This window comes from Staurois parvus, unplaced genomic scaffold (assembly GCF_062004578.1).
Source record: "Staurois parvus isolate SC_StPar_1 unplaced genomic scaffold, SC_StPar_1.0 ptg000354l, whole genome shotgun sequence".
Lineage (NCBI taxonomy): Eukaryota > Metazoa > Chordata > Amphibia > Anura > Ranidae > Staurois > Staurois parvus.
In genome coordinates this window covers 2026641-2047083 of record NW_028318150.1, presented here as the reverse complement: position 1 = coordinate 2047083, position 20443 = coordinate 2026641, and the positions used below count along the sequence as shown (strand labels likewise).

Genomic DNA, 20443 nt, shown 5'->3' with positions numbered 1-20443 from the left:
CTTGAGGCAGCCTACAAAGTTCTACTGTGGTGGTACTGGGTCCCGGCTCAGACTGCTCATTTTAATCTGACTGGCAGAGATAGGTGTTTCCGAAACTGTGGTCTACGCGGGGACGTCTTGCACATTTGGTGGTCGTGCCCGCGATTGATAGGCTTCTGGTCTAGGGTTTTAGGTTTGCTACAAATGCTATTTCATGTTACAGTTCGTAGGGATGCAAAGGTTGCCCTCCTACATTGCCCAATTTTGGGTCTGTCTAGGTCTCAACAGAAATTGGCATCCTGCCTATTCATTTCGGCCAAACGTGCTATAGCTCAAGCTTGGAGAACCCCTTTGGTAGTCTTCCAGGGGGTGAAGACCCAGATGAATGCTATGTTGTTCAATAAACAGATGTCTAACATTCTTCATGATTCTCATCCGAGATTCCTTAAGGTTTAGGAACCTTGGATATGTTATTCCTTACCATCCCTGCCTCCTACTAGTTATGGCCTCCTATAGTCGCTGCTTATGCTAGCCCCGGATCCGTGATCCCTCTAGTTTCCATTCTTTCATGTTTTCTTTCTGATTCCCTTTTGTTTTACTTTCATTTTCTTTTCTCTTTTTTTCTGATATTATGTTGGATTACTGCTGCTATTTGGCTCTGCTTTTTTGCCGTCCTTTCTTGATGTCATTGGACATTTCGTTTTTTGACTAATACAAGTCAGCAGGATGTCTCTTTTTGTATGTTATTGTTCTGCCCCTGCGAGGGCATATTTTGAGCTTGTTATATTCTTAAAAACAAAACTTTCGTAATAAAAATATTGAAACAGAAAGTGTATTCAACAACAAAACACTGACAGAGGTTATAACCCCCCCCCCCATTACTCTATGCAACCAACATTTTCAATAGGTGAGGTCAACAGGCAAACTACGTTAGCTCCCCTGCTGCCTCCTGAGATATGTGATGCTCCTTTTCCCAGGAGGCAATGGGGACCCATCACCTCTATTCACTAACAGAGGAGGGGGCCTAGCGGCGCATCATCGGGAGGCTGTGCCAGAACTTGGAAGAGCTGGCACAGCCTTCCGATGAAGTCACAGAGAAACATGGCGGTGCGGGATCTGCTGCTGAGAAGAGGATCTTAGCAGGATGATGCTGGATCCTCTGTGTGGGTGAGTATCTTAAATGTATCTTAAATCTTAGGGTTGCCCCCTCATCCCTTTAACACTGAACACATTAATTACACAGGTTCTGAGGCAAATTTAATGCAGATAAGACACTGATATTAAAGTGTTACTAAACCCAGGACCCTGCATTCACTATATCTTGGTCTCCCACAGTACACACAACCTGGAAATTAAACTATTTTAGTAAATATAAACTGCTAAATACCTTTTCTCATCAGCAGTTAGAGCAGTCTTGTGACTTCTATCAGTGTCCAGCAGAACACTGGTTAAAGCTTGTTGGAGAAGTTTTCATTTTGCTCTAGGAAGATGCAGAACCCCTGACCTGTCTGGGCAGTGCTGATTGGTCCTGTGTTGATCACACGCACCCTCCCATGAAAAAACAAAAAACACCTTTCTAGCAATACACACCAAACTGAGCATGTGCAGAGTAACTCCAAACTATATGCCTTATCAGGAGATAAGAGGGGGCACTGGAAGAAGGGGAGAATCAGAGAATCAGGATCAAACAGCATTTATACACACTGCAGAGGATTTACCTCTTAGGTTCCACAGTGAATATATCAAGCATGCTTTACTGCATATACAGACTGATTTTACAGTTGTGGGTTTAGGAACACTTGAACCACTTGCCCTCCAGAGGATTTACCCCCCTTTCTGACCAGGCCATTTTTTGCGATCAGCTGTCATGCAATGTTGTACATAAATGAAATTGATGTGCTTTTCTCCCCACAAATAGAGCATTCTTTCGGTGGTATTTGATCGCCTCTGTGTTTTTTATTTTTTACGCTATAAACAAAAAAAGACTGACAATTTTGAAAAAAAAACAATATTTTTGACTTTTTGCTATTAACCTCTTCCATACAGGGCACTTTTACCCCCTTCCTGCCCAGACCAATTTTCAGCTTTCAGCGCTCTCACACTTTGAATAATTGCTCAGTCATGCAACACTGTACTCAGATGAAATTTTTCCCTTTTATTTTCACACAAATAAAGCTTTCTTTTGGTGGTATTTAATTAGAAGTGAGTTTTTTTATTTTTTGCACTGTAAATTAAAAAAAGACTGAAAGACTGAAGACTGAAAAATTTAAAAAAAACAAACAAACATTTTTCTTAGTTTCTCTTATAAAATTTAGCAAATAAGTAATTTTTCTTCATAAATTTGGGCCAAAATATATACTGCTACATTGCTTTGGCAAAAATAATCCCAATCGGTGTATATTATTTGGTCTGTGGAAGTTATAGCGTCTACAAGATATGTTACCAATCACTGAAAATTGGAAGAAGAAGAAGAAGAAGGAGGAGGAGGAGGAGGAGGAGGAGGAGGGGGGGGGAGGAGGAGGAGGAGGAGGAGGAGGAGGGAGGAGGAGGGAGGAGGAGGGAGGAGGAGGAGGAGGGAGGAGGGAGGAGGGAGGAGGGAGGGAGGAGGGAGGAGGGAGGAGGGAGGAGGGAGGAGGAGGAGGGAGGAGGAGGAGGAGGGAGGAGGGAGGAGGAGGAGGAGGAGGGGGGAGGAGGAGGAGGGGGGAGGAGGAGGAGGAGGAGGAGGGAGGAGGAGGGAGGAGGAGGGAGGAGGAGGGAGGAGGGAGGAGGGAGGAGGGAGGAGGAGGGAGGAGGGAGGAGGAGGAGGAGGAGGGAGGAGGAGGAGGAGGGAGGAGGAGGGAGGAGGAGGAGGAGGGGGGAGGAGGAGGAGGGAGGAGGAGGGAGGAGGAGGAGGGAGGAGGAGGGGGGAGGAGGAGGAAGGAAGAAGGAGGATGAAGAAGAAGAAGAGGATGAAGAAGAAGAAGAGGATGAAGAAGAAGAAGAAGAGGATGAAGAAGAAGAAGAAGAGGATGAAGAGGAGGATGAAGAAGAGGATGAAGAGGATGAAGAGGAAGAAGAAGAGGATGAAGAAGAAGAAGAGGAAGAAGAGGATGAAGAGGAAGAAGAAGAGGATGAAAAAGAAGAGGAAGAAGAGGATGAAGAAGAAGAAGAAGAGGATGAAGAAGAAGAAGAAGAGGATGAAGAAGAAGAAGAAGAGGATAAAGAAGAAGAAGAAGAGGATAAAGAAGAAGAAGAAGAGGATAAAGAAGAAGAAGAAGAGGATAAAGAAGAAGAAGAGGATAAAGAAGAAAAAGAGGATAAAGAAGAGGATGAAGAAGAAGAAGAGGATGAAGAAGAAGAAGAGGATGAAGAAGAAGAAGAGGATGAAGAAGAAGAAGAGCATGAAGAAGAAGAGGATGAAGAAGAAGAAGAGCATGAAGAAGAAGAGGATGAAGAAGAAGATGAAGAAGATGAAGAAGAGGAAGATGAAGAAGAAAAGGATGAAGAAGAAGAAGAGGATGAAGAAGAAGAAGAGGATGAAGAAGAAGAAGAGGATGAAGAAGAAGAAGAGGATGAAGAAGAAGAAGAAGAGGATGAAGAAGAAGAAGAAGAGGATGAAGAAGAAGAAGAAGAGGATGAAGAAGAAGAAGAAGAGGATGAAGAAGAAGAAGAGGATGAAGAAGAGGATGAAGAAGAAGAAGAGGATAAAGAAGAAGAGGAATTCCAGTCCGACAAAAAATGTCCCTGCAGAGAGCTCCGCTATTTCTTTGACAGTTCCTTGACATTTATAGCGGTTGCAACAATGTATCTATTTGTTTCCGAATAAAAACATCTGTATCCTAAATGGATACAAATACATTGTTGCAACCACTATAAATGTCAAGGAACTGTCAAAGAAATAGCGGAGCTCTCTGCAGGGACACTTTTTGCCGGCTGTAGACGCGATGAAAATCGGCCGATTTTTTTTTACCGTTGCTGGTAACGTCTGCCGCTTGAACGACCAATTTTTCGTTTTTTTTAAAGAAAAATCGGCCGATTTTCGACCCATCTATGGTTTGCATAACAAGCCAGGAAAGTACAAACCCCCCCAAATGACCCCCTTTTTGGAAAGAAGACATTCCAAGGTATTTAGTAAGATGCATAGTGAGTTTTTTGAACCTGTAATTCTTTCCCACAATTGTTTGGAAAATGAAGTAAATAAAAAGTGTTTTTTTTCCACACAACTGTTATATTAACAGGTTATTCCTCTCACAAGGCATATGCATACTTGCAGCTTCACCCCAAAATACATTCTGCTGCTTCTCCTGAATATGGGGATACCACATGTGTAAGACTTTTCCACAGCCTGGCCACGTACAGAGGTCCAACATCCAAGTAGGACCTACAGACGTTCTGGAGGCATAAATTACAAATCTCAATTCCTGACTACCTATCACAATTGTGAAGGCCCTGGAGCACCAGGACAATGGAATGACCCTTGGATGTCTGCCTATCTTCTGGGAGTGCTGCGCTGCTTGTACTCGCCACTGCACTGCTGGTGGATGCCTGCTCCTCCTCAGATCTCCTGAACCTCTTTGTTTGGACTCGCTCCTCCTCAGAATCCGTTGCTGACCCACTGCTTTCAATTGGCTCATACTCAAAATCTGAGTCTGACAAACAGAGTTCCCGCTAATCTCGTGTATCATACTCAGTAGCTGGAAAGCCTCATCGCTGGTGTATAATTTTTTTTAGACATTTTGATGTTCACTGGTACAGATGTTGATTTGACACTGGTACACTGTGATGGATATTGAGCACTGGTAAACTGTGACAGATGTGGCTTTGACCCTGGTAGGCCCTAGACAGATGTTGATCACTGGTACAGAAGTGGGTGAGCACTGGTACACTGTGACAGATGTGGATCACTGGTGCAGATGTGAATTTTACACTGGTACACTGTGACAGATGTGGATCACTGGTGCAGATGTGAATTTTACACTGGTACACTGTGACAGATGTGGATCACTGGTACAAATGTAGATCACTGGTACAGATGTGGATGACCACTGGTACACCGTGATGGATGTGGATTACTGATATTGTGACAGATGTGGACCACGGGCACTGGGACAAAGGTGGATCACAGATGATCCACCTCTGTCCCAGCGATCCACAGCTGTCACAGTACCAGTGATCCACATCTGTCACAGTACCAGTGACAGATACTGGTACTGTGACAGGGTGATGTGTGGGCGATGTGCTTGTGTGTACTCGCTGATCGGCTCTGCTTCTCCTCACTCATGGGCCCTGTGTGAGGAGAGGCAGAGCCGTTCAACTAAATGGCGGCTTTGTTGAATTCACATGACGGTTGCGATTGGGTACAGCCTTCATGTGATCAAAAGGGCCAATCAGAGGTCCCTTCTGTCGAGCGGTGTTGCGCTGTGTCCAAGTGTCACAAGCACACCAAGAGCACAAGGCCACGCTTGTGCACATGTTCTGAAGGACGTTCCTGAATGTCCACTCAGAACGTTGAAGCTCCCACTTGGCCATTTATGTGCAGTGGCCGGGTGGGAAGCGGTTAAACATGTCCAATAAAAAAAATTTAAAAAGATCAAATTTCAGCATAAATTTAGGCTAAAATGTATTCTACTACATGTGTTCGCTAAAAAAAAATCCAAATACATGTAAATTAATTGGTTTGCATGCAAGTTATAGCGTCTACAAATGGCGGTATATATACTAGGATTTTTTTTTTATGCTAGTAATGGCGGCGATCAATGACTTATAGCGGGACTGCGGTGGCATTCTGACACTGGGGGGGAACTGCCACTGTCATCCCCAGTGACACTTACTCTAGGTTCACACCTAAGCGGTTCTTGCGTTTTGCAGAAACGCAGTACAGTCTATTTAACATGATTTCATATGGGACAGGTTCACATCTCTGCGTTTTCACCCGGTTTTCTGGAAAGGGTCAGGGACTTTTTTTGAACGCAAAACATTGCGTTGTTGGTTCTATAGACTTAAATGGGAACACTGCAGAAAAGCATGTATTGCGTTTTTGCTGCATTGTGTTTAAAATCTGCCTAGCAACAAGAAAAAAAAAATTTAAAAAAGAAACGCAAAAAGCATCAAATATGTGGCAAAAACGCAATGCAGAAATGCATCAAATGCAACCTGCAAAGGTGTGAACCTAGACCAGCAATGGGCAAACTACGGCCCGGCGGACCTTTTAATCCGGCCCGCGGAGCTAGGCTCCTCTCACAGTCCGCCGTGTAGCATGAAAATCTGTCTCCTATGAGGATCTGTCCCCCTCGACGTATCTGCGCATGTGCCGGAGATCGCCGATCGGCTGCTAATGCCTGAAACTGGCACATGCGCAGATACGTCGAGGGGGACAGATCCTCATAGGAGACAGATTTTCATGCTACACCGGAACGGCGCGGGAACACGGCGAGAGGAACGCGCGGAGCAAAGGTAAGTGAATTGACACAGGGGGGACTTGGGGACTTAATATGGGGAATGAATTACTATATGGGGGATGAATTACTATAGGGGGGATGAATTACTATATGGGGGATGAATTACTATAGGGGGGATGAATTACTATAGGGGGGATGAATTACTATATGGGGGATGAATTACTATGCTTACTATGGGGGAATATTACTATACTTACTATGGATGACACATACACATCATTCATCTACTCTTGGTCCGGCCCCCGGGTCCAATATATGAACCCATTGAGGCCCTCAAGTCAAAAAGTTTGCCCACCCCTGACCTAGACTAATACAGTGATCAGTGCTAATAAAAAGCAGTGACACTGTACTAATGACACTGGGCAGAAGGCTGTTAACTTTTGGGCAATCAAAGGGTTAACTGTGTGCTGTGTGTGTTTTAGTATTTCTACAATAGGGCAGTGGGCAAACGGTTACATAGCACCTGAACCACTTACCCTCCTGAGGATTTACCCCCCCTTCCTGATCAAGCCATTTTTTGCGATACAGCAGTGTGTTAATTTAACTGACAATTGCGCGGTCATGCAATGCTGCACCCAAATGAAATGTATGTCCTTTTTCCCCAAAAAATTGAGTTTGGTGGTATTTGATCGCATGTGCATTATTTTTTGCGCTATTAAAAAAGGAAAAAAAAAGACCGACAATTTTGAGAAAAAAAAATATATATTTTGGACATTTTGCTAATAAACATGTCCAGTAAAAAAAAAAATGATCAGCGACATATAGCAGGACTGCGGTGGGCATTCTGACACTGGGGGGAACTGACTTGGTGTCATTGACATCAATACAGTGATCAGCGATAAAAAAAAACAAAAAAAAAAACACGGACACTATACCAATGACACTGGGCAGGAAGGGGTTAACATGAGGGACGATCAAAGGGTTAACTGTGTGCTGTTTCACTGTAAGTTCTGTGTGTGTGCTTTACTGTAATCACACTGCTTTGGATGGTTCTGCTGTGTATAGCCATCCAAAGCAGTGTGCAGGAGCTGACAGGGAGGAGAACTGTATTGTTTACATACAGTTCTCTCCTCCGTCAGAAATCCTTGGCAATCACCGGGCACCAGCGAGTAATTACCGGCCGGAAACCAGTGATCAACAGTGGGGAATGGTGGCACGAGTGGGGCGCACGCATCCCCTACCCAGAAATGCAAAATCATATATATATGTGATTTTGCACACCCATGCCACCCTGTAGTAGTATATCTGCTATAGGGCGGTCGGGAAGCTGTTAATCAGCCAAGCAAGAGGCCCAAGCATGTGCATTCTTACGTGAATCTCAGCATGCCTTTCTTCCAGATCTGTGCAGTAGATCCCTTCCAAAACCTTTTGTACAGAACTTCCTTTAATAAAGACCGGTCAGTGCTGCGCTCTCTCCTTGTGCAGGGTGAGTGGTCTTGTCTCCACCCCCTCCTGTAGTGGGAGGAGCCTTCTAGGCCCATCCCACAGCTCTGCTCTTTGCACAGGCTATGTACAGCACAGTGATGAGGTGACTAGCAATTTCACAAGGTAATATCTGGGTTTGCAAAGGAGACACAAATTGCATTTCCATCCTTTGTACCTACTGGGGAATATATGAATGAAAGTTGTGGCTGGAGTTGTGCTTTAGGCAGATGAGAACTGTGACACCCATCCACCAATCACCTCTGTAATGGAATCACCCCATCAGTGACACCGGTGCAGAGAAGCAGCAGCTGGAAGCTTCCCATCATCAGCCGTCATCCCAATCTACCTTCCTGCAGGTAGGTGGCTGGCTCAGGCGTGCAGAGGGTGCCCACCCCCCGGTACAGAGCAGAGGGATGTTGCAGCCTGAGCCCCCTCCGCTCCCCCAGGGCCTGCAAACCCCCCGCCGAGCCCCCTCCCCGGTGTCCCGGCCATGGAGAGCGCCCCCCTTGCAGAAAACTATTTGTCAGGAACTTGGAAAGTTGTCTCCTCCGTGCGGGGAGCCGAGTGAGCCGCCTTTACCTGCTGATATATCCGTCCCCGTCCCCATCACACGTCTGGAAGAGGCGCCTCATCCTCTCCTCCTCCCCCGTGCTGGACGTGTCGCTGCTACCGCTGCAGCTGGTACTCCCGTTCACTTCTACAGCGGCCGCCATAGTGCACGGCGGCCCGGCCAGAGACTGCCCACTCAGGACGGGATACACTGCCGCCAGCTGCGGACACATGAAACGGCGCCCCGCCCAGCGCTCCTCCGGGACCCGCCCCTGACCCCGCCTCCTCTGCCCCGCATTCCCTCCTAGACTCGCCGCTCTCTGCATATCTCGGCCGGGGAGCTGACACTTCAGCTCTGAGCAGAGGGCTCATTACCTGTACAGGGGAGTAAGGGCTGTGTTGCATAATGTGCCATTCTGTGCCCATGTTCATCTCCCATTCACACCTAGAAACCGAGCACATATTAACCACTTGCCCTCCAGAAGACTTACCCCCCTTCCTGACAAGGCCTTTTTTTGCGATACGGCGCTGCGATACTTTGACATTTGCGCGGTCATGCAACGCTGCACCCAAATGAAATTTATGTCCTTTTTTCCCATGAATAGAGCTTTCTTTCGGTGGTATTTGATTGCCTGTGCGGGGGTTATTTTTTGCGCTATAAATAAAAAATTTTGAAAAAAAAAATCAAATTTCGTCATAAATTTAGGCCAAAATGTATTCTGCGACATGTATTTGCTAAAAAATCCCAATACATGTAAATTAATCGGTTTACGTGAAAGTTATAGCATTTACAAATGGCGGTATAGATACTGGAATTTTTAATTTTTTTTTTAATACTAGTAATGGCAGCAATCAGTGACTTATAGCGAGACTGCGGCAGGCGTTCTGACACTGGGGGGGAACTAACTTGGTGTCACTGACATCCCCAGTGACACCAATACAGTGATCAGTGCTAATAAAATGCACTGACACTGTACTAATGACACTGGGCAGGAAGGGGTTGACATCTGGATTGATCAAAGGGTTAACTGTGTGCTGTGTGTTACTGCTGGCAGGAGAGAGACTTGTGTTGTGTACACATAGATCTTTCCCCTGTCAGTGTTACTTAGGGATCACCGGGTAATTGACATCTGTAGCCATCAATGGCAGTGCGTGCCCCCTACCCGCAAATACAAATCACGTATGTATATATATATATTGCACAGCCATGCCACCCTGTAGCAGTATTTCTACTATAGGGTGGAGGGGAAGCGGTTAATGACACAGGTTCTGGGGTAATTTAATGCCTACCGGGCACTTTTACCCCCTTCGTACCCAGGCCAATTTTCAGCTTTCAGTGCTATCGCGCTTTGAATGACAATTGCGCAGTCATGCAACACTGTACCCATATGACATTTTTATTTTTTTCAAACAGTCAGAGCTTTCTTTTGGTGGTATTTAATCGCCGCTAGGTGTTTTATTTTTTTGCACTGTAAATGAAAAAAGAGCAAAACATTTGAAAAAAAAAAAAGGTTTACTTTGTTTCTATTATAAAATTTTGCAAACAGGTAATTTTTCTCCTTCACTGATGTGCATTGATGAGGCAGCACGGATGGGCACCAATAGGCAGCACTTATGGGCACTGATGAGGAGGCGCTGATGCAGCTGCACTGGTGGGCATTGATGAGAAGGCATTGATGATGCACTGAAATGCAGCAATGATGGTTACTGATAAACAGCACTAATGGGCACTGACTGGAGGCACTGACAAGCGGCACTGTTGGACGACACTGCTGGTCAGCACTGCTGGGTGGCACTGACGAGCAGCACTGATGGGCGGCACTGCTGGAGGGCACTGATAATTAGTGCAGATCTCCCCTGGCACATTTGCTGGTTATCGGCAGTACTTTCCTCATGCTGTGACAGTGTGAGGAAAGTGCAGCCGATAACCAGCAACTGCATTTACATTGTGATCTGCTATGTCATTGGACACAGCTGACCACGTGGTAGCAGGCCTCTGTGATTGCCCTTTTACCGTAGCACATGATCAGCTGTGTCCGTAGGACACAGCGATCACCGACAGCGCTGGGTGCACGCCGCTGGGGGCGCATTCTGGGAGGATGTTCATGGACGCTCTCCCAGAACTGGACAACCGCGCTGTAACCGTCTTTCGGCTATAGCGCGGTTAGGAAGCGGTTTATTACCATCCTAATCAGCCACAGAACTTGTGTAATTAATGTGCGTAAAAGGATAAGATAGCAACCCTAAGAGCATCACTCATACGCACAATTTTTGCGCATTTTTGTGCCTCAGTCCCCATTCATGCCTGAACGCAAGTTTTCACACATCACACATAAGGCAGCCTATTTATTTGAAGGCCATGTTCCCACCTGGCTTTTCCAGAACACGCAACAAAGCACACAGGAAATGCATATTTTGCCATGTCTTTTGGAAACACTGCAAACGCGCATTCATTGCTAATTACACCGCTAATGCTGTTAGATGTGCACTTTGTTGTGCAGCAAACACCCTATGAAAAAACATGCAATGCGCCATGCCTGAAAAGCTACTGGAGCTTCTTTGGGGCGTTTGTCACACGCAAGGCAGACGATTCAAGAGAATGGGCTTCCCTATGTATGATGCACAGAACCACGGAAACAAAAAGAAACATAAGCGGGAATGTGCATTCCCACTATGCGGAGTATGAATGGGGCCGAAAAGGGTGCCCTATGTGTAAGGTGTAAGAAATGCGCCAAAAAATTCCTGAACCTTTTTAGGCGTCGAGCTTGGCACATTTGTGAAATATTTGTCACGCATTTTGTAGTAAAAAGGAAGATCGCACTAAGAATTAATAGTATCAAAAGCACAATGCACGTTTTTCATGATTTTTTTGCACATTTCAGGAACATGCAGATGTAAGGGCTCGCTCACACCACATGCATTCCAGGACTTTTTTTTCTTCATCCAAAACACATAGAAAGTGGAGCAGCACAGTGGCTAAATAGTTAGCACTTCCGCCTGGCAGTACTAGGGTCATTGTTTTGAATCCCAGCCACGACACCACCTGCCTGGAGTTTGCATGTTCTCCCTGTGCCTGCGTGGGTTTCCTCTGGGTACTCCGGTTTCCTCCCACAATCCAAAGACATGCTGTTAGGTTAATTGGCTCCTGTCTAAATTGTCCCTAGTATGTGTATGTATGAATGTGAGTTAGGGACCTTTAGATTGTATGCCCCTTGAGGGTTAGGGACTGATGTGAATGTACAATATATATATATATATATATATATATATATATATAAAGCGCTGCATAAATTGACGGCGCTATATAAGTACCTGAAATAAATAAATAAAGTAGGTTGCATGGTTTTCAATGGCATAGTTCATTCACACCAGTGTTTGAAGTTCCAGAAAAAAAAGAACAAGCTGCATTTTTCCTGCACAGAACTGTACTGGAACATGGTAAAACTCATCAAAAATGCACCTTCACACATCAAAAACACACCGGACCCTAATACAGTGAAAAAAAGAAGAATAAAAGTAACTGTAATGTATCCGGAAATGCATCAAAAACACATGCAGAAATGCATCCAGAATGGATGTGGAGGGCATTTTTGTGGTGTAAACTAGCCCTGAATGTGGGAAAACTCAAAAGATACATGGAAAATACACATCACACTTGCAGTTATCCTCTGATACAATGAAACCTGCCACTCAGTAACAGCCATTCCGACAATTCTTTATTGGCTACATAGCAGGATACAACACTAACATGCTGACGTGTTTCGGCCAAAGCCCTATTCATAGTAATGAAAAATGCACATGTAGTTAACTCTTAATGGCACCCCAAATGTGGCCAACAGAAGTTCATTTTTGCACACTGAAAAAAGTGTGAAGCTCAATGCCCAAATATGTGCAGGAGCTTCTTTGGCATGTTTGTCACGCATAGGGCGGCCCGCTCAAGTGAATGAGCTGCCCTATGCATGATGCTCAGAAATATGCAAAAAAAAAACACGTTCATGCTACGCTGGTGATTTGAGCCTATGAGCTTTGCACATTTTTTTTTTCAATTTTTTCATGCGTTCACATGCTGTTGTAGTATGGATTCAGCCACACTGCTGATTTATAAGGCATTATGTACAGAAAACACCATTTTTATGCCTCTGAAAGCAGCTCTGTTGTAAAGATTTTTAATTTTTTTTTTTGCATACACCTGTACACCGTACTCATGGTTACAACAGTACCACCATGAGTACAGCAGTGCACAGCCATTCATGTCAATGGCATCTGGGCTGCCCAGGGGAGGGAAATATGTTGTCAACTATGTGTGATTATCTGCGCATATGCGTGTGAATAATTAAAGCGGTAGTAAACCGCAAAAAAAAAATTATAAAAAAATCTTCTCCCTGCAAGCTAAGAGCATAATGTACTAGTATGCACCGCATACTAGCACATTATGAAAGACTTACCTGAAAACGAAGCCGTCCAGTTGAGTGCTGTCACGGCTCCTTGATGCTTTCATCTACACTTGGTCTTCCTCCCGGGTTCAAGAGCTGCGGCAATCTGATTGGCCGAGCTGCGATGTCATCACTCCCGCGCATGAGGAAAGGCAGTTTTGGCCGCGGCATTGGTTCTCTCAATGGACGGCATGCCATAATCCTGGACTAGTCACATACAAAGTTGTTGTTTATCTATACAAGTTGATTTATAGAAAGGGTTTATATTATATGATTTCATTTAAGCCTGGTAGGTTTACAGCATTTAGGCGCTCAGTCCACATGGTTTCTTTGTATAGAATTTTTTTATTCCAATTGGCTTCAAGTGGGTCTCTGGTAACTACCTCCAACACAATGAACTTAGCATGTGTGGTATCAAATTTGTGATATAACCCCAGATGGTGAATAATATTTTGGCATTTGATGAATAGTAGACATGATCATGTATTCTCTAACTAAACTGACGTATAGTTTTGCCCACATAGTAGGCTCCACATGTGCATGTCATAAGACATACTACTCCCCGAGTGGTACAATCAGCATGGAATTTAGGGATGAACCTTTCCCCATTCTCCCCATTAGGTAGAATAAGGCTCCATGCACAAGGGGCATTTTAATAACGCTGGTAATGTTAACTGTGTAAAGTCACATTAAAAACATGCGTTTTTCAGTGTTTTTGCATTAGCATTTAGTGGTGTTTTCCTGCGTTATTTCGTTTTTTTTTACTAAAAAAAAAGGTGCAAAACAGCCAATTTGCCGTGTTTTACCACGTTTTTCAGCACCAGAGTGTTTTTACAGCTAAAAAACTCCTCTAGAAACCCACTAGTTCTGGGGTTTTTTTCCAGCCAAAAAACGCCCCTGCCAAAAAATGTGTGCACGGACACATAGGATAACATGCTGGGGAGTTTACTAGCTGTAGAAAAAAATGCCAAAAGCCAAAAACAGCCGCTGTAAAAATGCCCAGTATGCATGAGGACTAAAGTATCGGCCAATCTGCATTCATGAACAATATGCACACCTGCTGCAGGTAAAGATACCACTCGGGAGCGATGAAAGATTAGTTCTAGGTACATAATGACTCAATGTTAATTTGTCTTTAATAGAGACTGCTTTTCGAAACACTAGCTCAGGGAAATTCTTGATATGTAGTCCAATCATTTTAGGATATTCTTTTGTGTCTTACAGCTTATTTGGTTTTTATGACAAGTAGTGGAAGTAGCCTATTTCAAGGTTGCTGACAGTGCTTCATTTCTCTGCCTTGGATGGTAGTTGCCCTTACATACCTTTTTTTATTATTATTATTATACAGGATTTATATAGCGCCAACAGTTTGCTGAGCGCTTTACAATATAACAGGAGACAATACAGCAACAGTACAGTTCAATAGAAGAGGGATAGGAGGGCCCTGCTCCTTGGAGCTTACAATCTAGGAGGCTTTTAGGCATATACAGCGGACTGTGTGTTTAACGTTTTGAAGTAACTTTTACTGTGACCTTGGTTGAAGAAACTTGGGCTTTTCTCTATGAAATAATCATGTAATGTAGGAATGGGTTGCCTTTCGAAGGCACTAATGACTATTCTCTATATTTTGGTCTCCTGCAGGCCCACTGTGCTCCTTACTACCATACCTTGATAGCTGAAAAACAATGAAGTGAAGTAACCTTCCTTGTATATTACCTGTGACTCCTGTGGGGTGCTCTTGTTTGCCCAGTCGCCTGCTTGGTGCGCCCCCACATCCGCCACGTGGGTTGCCGTCTTGATTGGCCGCGGGGACCCAATTTGCTGCTTTGAGAGTCCTTTATAATAAAATACACATGGTCTACAATTTTATGTAAGTGTCTTTGAGGTGGCATTCCACTTGTATTGATGTCTATTGCTAATGTTTGTAATGATTACCTGCACATTTGTCCATTTTTTAGATGCGTTGCAAGCCCCTGAGGAAGCGACTCTCGTCAGGAAACATGTCAGGCTCCATCCAACAGCCAATATACCCCCCTCACTTTGAAGGAAGTGGATTGTTTCTACCATCTTCTCAATATCTCCAATAGGAAACTGTATTTCTATACTTTATGGGGGGATAATGCTGTGACTATATGTGCAATGCATATTACTATTTTTAATTACGTAATATATTTTAGATATGGTATGTTAATAAATCAACAATTGTTTTTACAATTTTGTACTGAGTCTATGTGCCTAAAAAGTCCTTCACCAATTTAGATACATTTGGATCATCATTAATTGCCTTTCGCAAACGTGCATAATTTACTATTGTCAGGTTAGCTGATGCATACTGGAACTAAAACTGCTAAATGTGGCCTGTGAATGCACGTTTTAATAACCCTTGGCCATGAAAGGGATAAATAAAAAAAGAGGAAGCAATGAAAATGGAAATATACCAATTTTTTAACTATATGTTTATGAAAGTATAATTAAAGACCTATAAACTGTTTTGATGTACTTTGATTAAACCAAAAGCCCTTTGGTGAAATCAATTGGCCAAAAGTGAAGATCTAGTGATCCTCTCTACATTCACTGACGCACTTTTGACCAACAGATGTCAAGCCTGCCCACCACAAGAAGGTAGACTCTCCTAGGGCAGGACCTACACTAAGTTACACTAAGCTACCCTACTCGATGCTAGTCATCGTTTTTCTATTGTTGGGTGTATGTTTGTAGTAGGCCTCATCCTATAATCTGTGTGTGCGATCTACTCTCTCCTGATTTGGTTGTTTATGTGCATCTCTCTAAAGCATGTAGCAGTCAGTTTATGTACATCTGGATGTCCTCTTTTAGTGTAGGTCAGTGCATGCCAGTCAATGTGTTTTGACCAATGTGTGTCTGTAAATGTCAATCCTGTCTTTACCTGGGCAAACTCCTCTGCAATTTGGAGTTCCTGTTTTTCGTCGGTCAAAAAATCTTGGTCCTGCCGATCTGACAGTGAAGGCATCCAACCTTCTGTCAATCTGTGCATACATCTTCAGCCTGGAAATCTCTTCCTTCTTCTCAAGTGGAAATGGTTTTGAAATCTCAAGTCGTTTGATTTTATGCCTTTCAGTGAAAAATGCAGTAATGGTTACTTTGGTGCTTAGAATATAATACCCAGCATGTCAGACCTTAAAACTGCAAAACAACAACAAACTTCAGTACTCTAAATTTTCCAAAGAAGACATTTTAAAAGCCCCCTACAGGTCATCCATTTAAATTTAAAGTGCTATTAAAGGGTATTTTTTAAAATTAAAATAAAAAAGATGTTATATTTACCTGCTTTGTGCAACAATATTGCACATAGCTATCTTTTACCTCATCTTTGACAGTCCCCCACTGACGCTGTCCACTCCTTCTTTCGAGTGCCTCCTTAGAAAGCTGTGTGCTATGGGGGCACCCAAGTGGGCGTGCACCTGAGCCAGACTGTATTCATCTATAGACACACACTGATAAGCCACGCCCTCGCTTCCTTCTCACTGGAGCTAAACAGACAGCAGCAGGAGGCTAGGGCTCCTGCTGCTCTCAATGTCTCTTGTGAGACTAAAAAGTCAAAGGAGCAGTGCTACAGATGGTACAGTGCTGGAGTGGTGACAAAAGTCAGGTAACTGTTTAGGGACAGAGGGGCAGAACAAATAGTGGGGTGTTTCATACCTTAATGCAGAGAATGCATCCAGGTTACAACCATTTTGATTTTAGAACCACTTTAAATACATATTAAAGGCCAATTTTTTTAAATGAAAAAAAGGTTATTATTGCCTGTTCTGTGCAATGATAATACACAGAGAGATCACCCTCCTCTTTGGTGGTGCCCTGCCAGTGCTTCCTTTTAAAGCAATTGTAAACTGCAGCTAAAAAATAAAAAAAATCCCCTACAAGGTAATGTCATAATGTGCTAGTATGTATCGCATACTAGCACATCATGAAGGACTTACCTTAAAACTTAGCCCTACAGTGGCTCGCTGTCACCGCTGCAGAGGCTTCCATCTTCACCTGGTCTTCCTTCTGGGTTCGCAAGCTCCAGCCATCTGACTGACCGAGCCATGATCATGTGATGTGCATGTGCACGGGAGACCCGGGCCATGGCACAGTGCTCAAACATGCTGCCTCTAACTCTGTTATATACAGAACTCTAAAGGTTTGTTTCTCTGGGTGATTACAGTTTCCATTTTCCAGGCCATTCCAGCTTGATTTGTGTGTTTCTTTTACCTCCCAGTTGTCCCTTTGTTGGAACCAAATCCCTCTGTCCTTCTTTCCTCCATAGGTGCCCCTCTTTTTGGACAGATGTGTAGATCTGTGTAATAAATGCAATACTTGCAGTACCATTAAACCTTCATTTAAAAAAAAAATGAAAATAACATACATATTATACTTAACTGCTCTGTGCAACGGTTTTGCACAGAGCAGCTTCGATCCTCCTCTTCTGGGGTCCCCGTTGGTCTGGACCCAGAAAATACAGCCAGTTCTCAAGTGATGTGACCAAAGAAGATGGTGGTGAAGGACCTGGCATGTGGCGGTTTTGGGCAGAACAAAGCTAAATTCGCTGGCCGGGCATAGAACAAGATGTTACACTCACTTTTCCTGCTGTCTAGTAATAGTTATTTTTGATCCACAGGTAAGCTAAGATGCATTTCATGTGTTCAAAGTCTAATGCACAGCAAAAAGATTGAGTGTGGCTGTCCATGTGACTTCAGGGGAGAGCAATTGAGATCGGTAAAGCCCAGTTATTTTTCCTGTCCCCACTGCAGGTAGAAAAAATAAAATAACCTAAGCTGCAAAACTCATCTGCAACCTGGAGCTGCAACCTCCCCCGCAGTACTCGGTTTTCCCACTAGATGTCCTTAGTCTTAAATGATATCCCCTTAAAGAGGAGTTCCACCCAAAAGGGGAAGTTCCGCTTTAATTCTTTGTCTCCCGCTCCCCATTAAGCATTGGCACCTTTGGGGAGTGGGGGGGGGGAGCGGGTATCCGAATTTGATAGGTACCCGCTCCCACTTCCGCTGCGATTGCCTAGGTGATCGGAAGCAGAAGTTGTCCTCCCCCCTCCCTCCCTGTAATCTTATGGGACACGTGACAGGTCCCAGAAGACTACGGGACCATTCACAAAACGTAGCGCTTCTCGCACAGCGCAGTGGGCACCTGGATGTTAAGCCGCAAGCTGTCACAGCCGGGTGCCCACACTAAAGATGCTGGCACCAGGGAGAGAAGATGGCCAGTGAAACCAGCGGTGGGGAGGACACCACTGGACCAAGGAACAGGTAAGTGTCTGTATTTTAAAAGTCAGCCCAGTTGGTAAGCCCAGTTATTATCTCCTGTCTCCACTGCAGGTGTAAAAAATAAATAAATAACCTAAGCTGAAAAACTCATCTTCAACCTGGAGCTGCAAACACCCCCCGCAGTACTCGGTTTTCCCACTAAATGTCCTTAGTCTTAAATGATATCCCCTTAAGCAGAAAGATGTATAAAAGCCATAGCATCCACCAATGGCTCCCGCTGCTGTCTCTGAACCAGTAAGGAAGGAGAGCAGAGACAGCCTCAGTGCTGGATCGGGATCAGGCTTAGGTATATATTAGGGCAGGCTAGGGGAGAACTGCATGCAGAAGTTTTTTTACCTTATTCCATAGAATGCTTTAAGGTAAAAACAAATCTGTCTGTAGAAGCACTTTAAGAAATAGGCCATAATTACTTTGCAAGGGAATTTTCACTTAGGTCAGTGAATAAGGTGAAGCTGTACTGCCTTCAAATCGTCCAATTATGTGCAAGCAACAATCATTTCCTTTTTCATTTTCCTTATGTGCCATTGGGTATTCTTTGCAAAGTGAAATTTCGCTATTTTCACTAAGCAAAGTTAAAATTCACTCTGCACAATGAACAAGCTTTAGTCCTTTAGTAATTCAGGGTCACTGTGTGTGCAGGGTGTTATGGGCCCACCATCACACAATGCCCTACATTCACCCGCCTCATCATCGAGGACTGCCCAGCACTAGTGGTTGGGTGTGAGCACAGAGTTTGTATTTTAAGATAGCAGTTTAAAAACGGAGGAGGGAGAAAAGAATAAATTTGCACATTAATAACAGAAATAACATCCATAGCCTAGTGAACAAACAGTTATATGATGCAAGACCTCTACCCTACATCAACAATTATGCAGTAAGGTGTGACCTAATCTGAATACTTGCTGTGGGTCCTTGACTTACCCTAGGTTCAGTGCGTTATCCAGTTTGCAGAAACACACTACAGTCCATTTAATATGGTTTCCTCTGAATCTAATTCACATCTATGTATTTTGAGCCAGCACGTTTTTGGAAAGGGTCAGGGACATTGTTTCCACTGCAGATTGCATTAAGCGTGTAATAGACTTCAGTGGACCTGCACCAAAAATGGAAGTGTTTCGTTTATGATGCATTTTGCTTTTTATTTTGCTATTAGGAAAGTATGACAGTTCTGTTCATGTAATGCGACTTTGATGCAACTTTGATGCTACTTGAGTGCCAGAGAGTTTAAAATTGCATCAAAGTTGCATGACTAGTGGTCATTGGGGAAGGAAACCTGCAAGGTTGGGGGTTGTCTCTTTGTAGGTCTCATAACTTAGCAATTTATCCCACACAGGAAAAATCATTGGGGCAATTCAGTGGGATATGTCTGATACATTAGTGGGGATGTGGATGGTTTCAGAAGCCGTGCATCAAATTCATGAAGATCTTGCAACACTTTTATTAGAAATACCGACACGTGCGCCAAATATAGACAATTTTATCTGTCACTATTGCTGCAACAGCTTCAATTAGGTGGTCCAGCAAATTGGATCTAAGAACAGTGGAGTATAGAGTATAGTGCCGTTCAGAGAATGTAATCTAAATTTTGGACTCATCAAAGAAGCAACCTTCTACAGATGTAACAGCCGAACACACTTGTGGCATTCTTTCTCTAATGGAAATCAAATATTGCTTGAAAAGTTCTTCCCAACACTGTTGCAGACGTTCCCGCAAATGTGTTGCACTTGTAGGTTGCTTTGCTTTCACTCTTCTGTGCAGTTCATCCCAAACCAGATTGATGGGGTTTAGGTCTAGAGACTGTTCTGGCCATTCCATGTTTTGAAGCATCCTGTCTTATTCTTTTCTTCTAAGGTTGTTCTGACACAACCTGAAGGTGTATTTTGGGTCACTGTCTTGCTGTAGGATGAACCCCTGACCAACTAGGTGTTTTCCAGAGGGTATTGCATGGTGCTGCAAAATGCTGTGGTAGTAGTTTTGGTTCAGGGTGCCACTCACTCACTGCAAGTCGCCAACTCTGGATCCAGCAAATGAGCCTCAGACCACCACACTTCTTCCTCCATGTTTGTCAGTTGGTTTCACACACTGAGGAACCATCCTTTCGACTACCTAATCGTGTACAAAAACCCTGCGTGATGAGCCAAATAACTCAAATTTTGATTCAGCAGTCCGTAACATCTTCTTTCGGTCTTCAGCAGTCCACTGGCAATGCTTCATGGCCAAGGCAAGTCTCATTTTCCTATTTTGCCATCTTAGCAGTGGCTTTCTTGCAGACACTCAACCTATCAAACCTGCAGCTTAAAGTCTTCTCTTCACAGTTGAA

At 43.9% G+C, this 20443-nt stretch overlaps 1 protein-coding gene across 1 annotated transcript in view; it reads right to left on the bottom strand.

Annotated features, from left to right (window-relative positions):
* MCC (MCC regulator of Wnt signaling pathway) overlaps positions 1 to 8630 on the bottom strand; it is a 540260-nt gene extending 531630 nt beyond the window's left edge. Inside the window, exon 1 of the mRNA XM_089684729.1 lies at positions 8421 to 8630. Coding sequence (XP_089540855.1) covers positions 8421 to 8623 — 203 coding nt within the window. The 5' untranslated portion in view covers positions 8624 to 8630. The remainder of the gene's footprint in view (positions 1 to 8420) is intronic.
* Positions 8631 to 20443: the final 11813 nt, after the last annotated feature.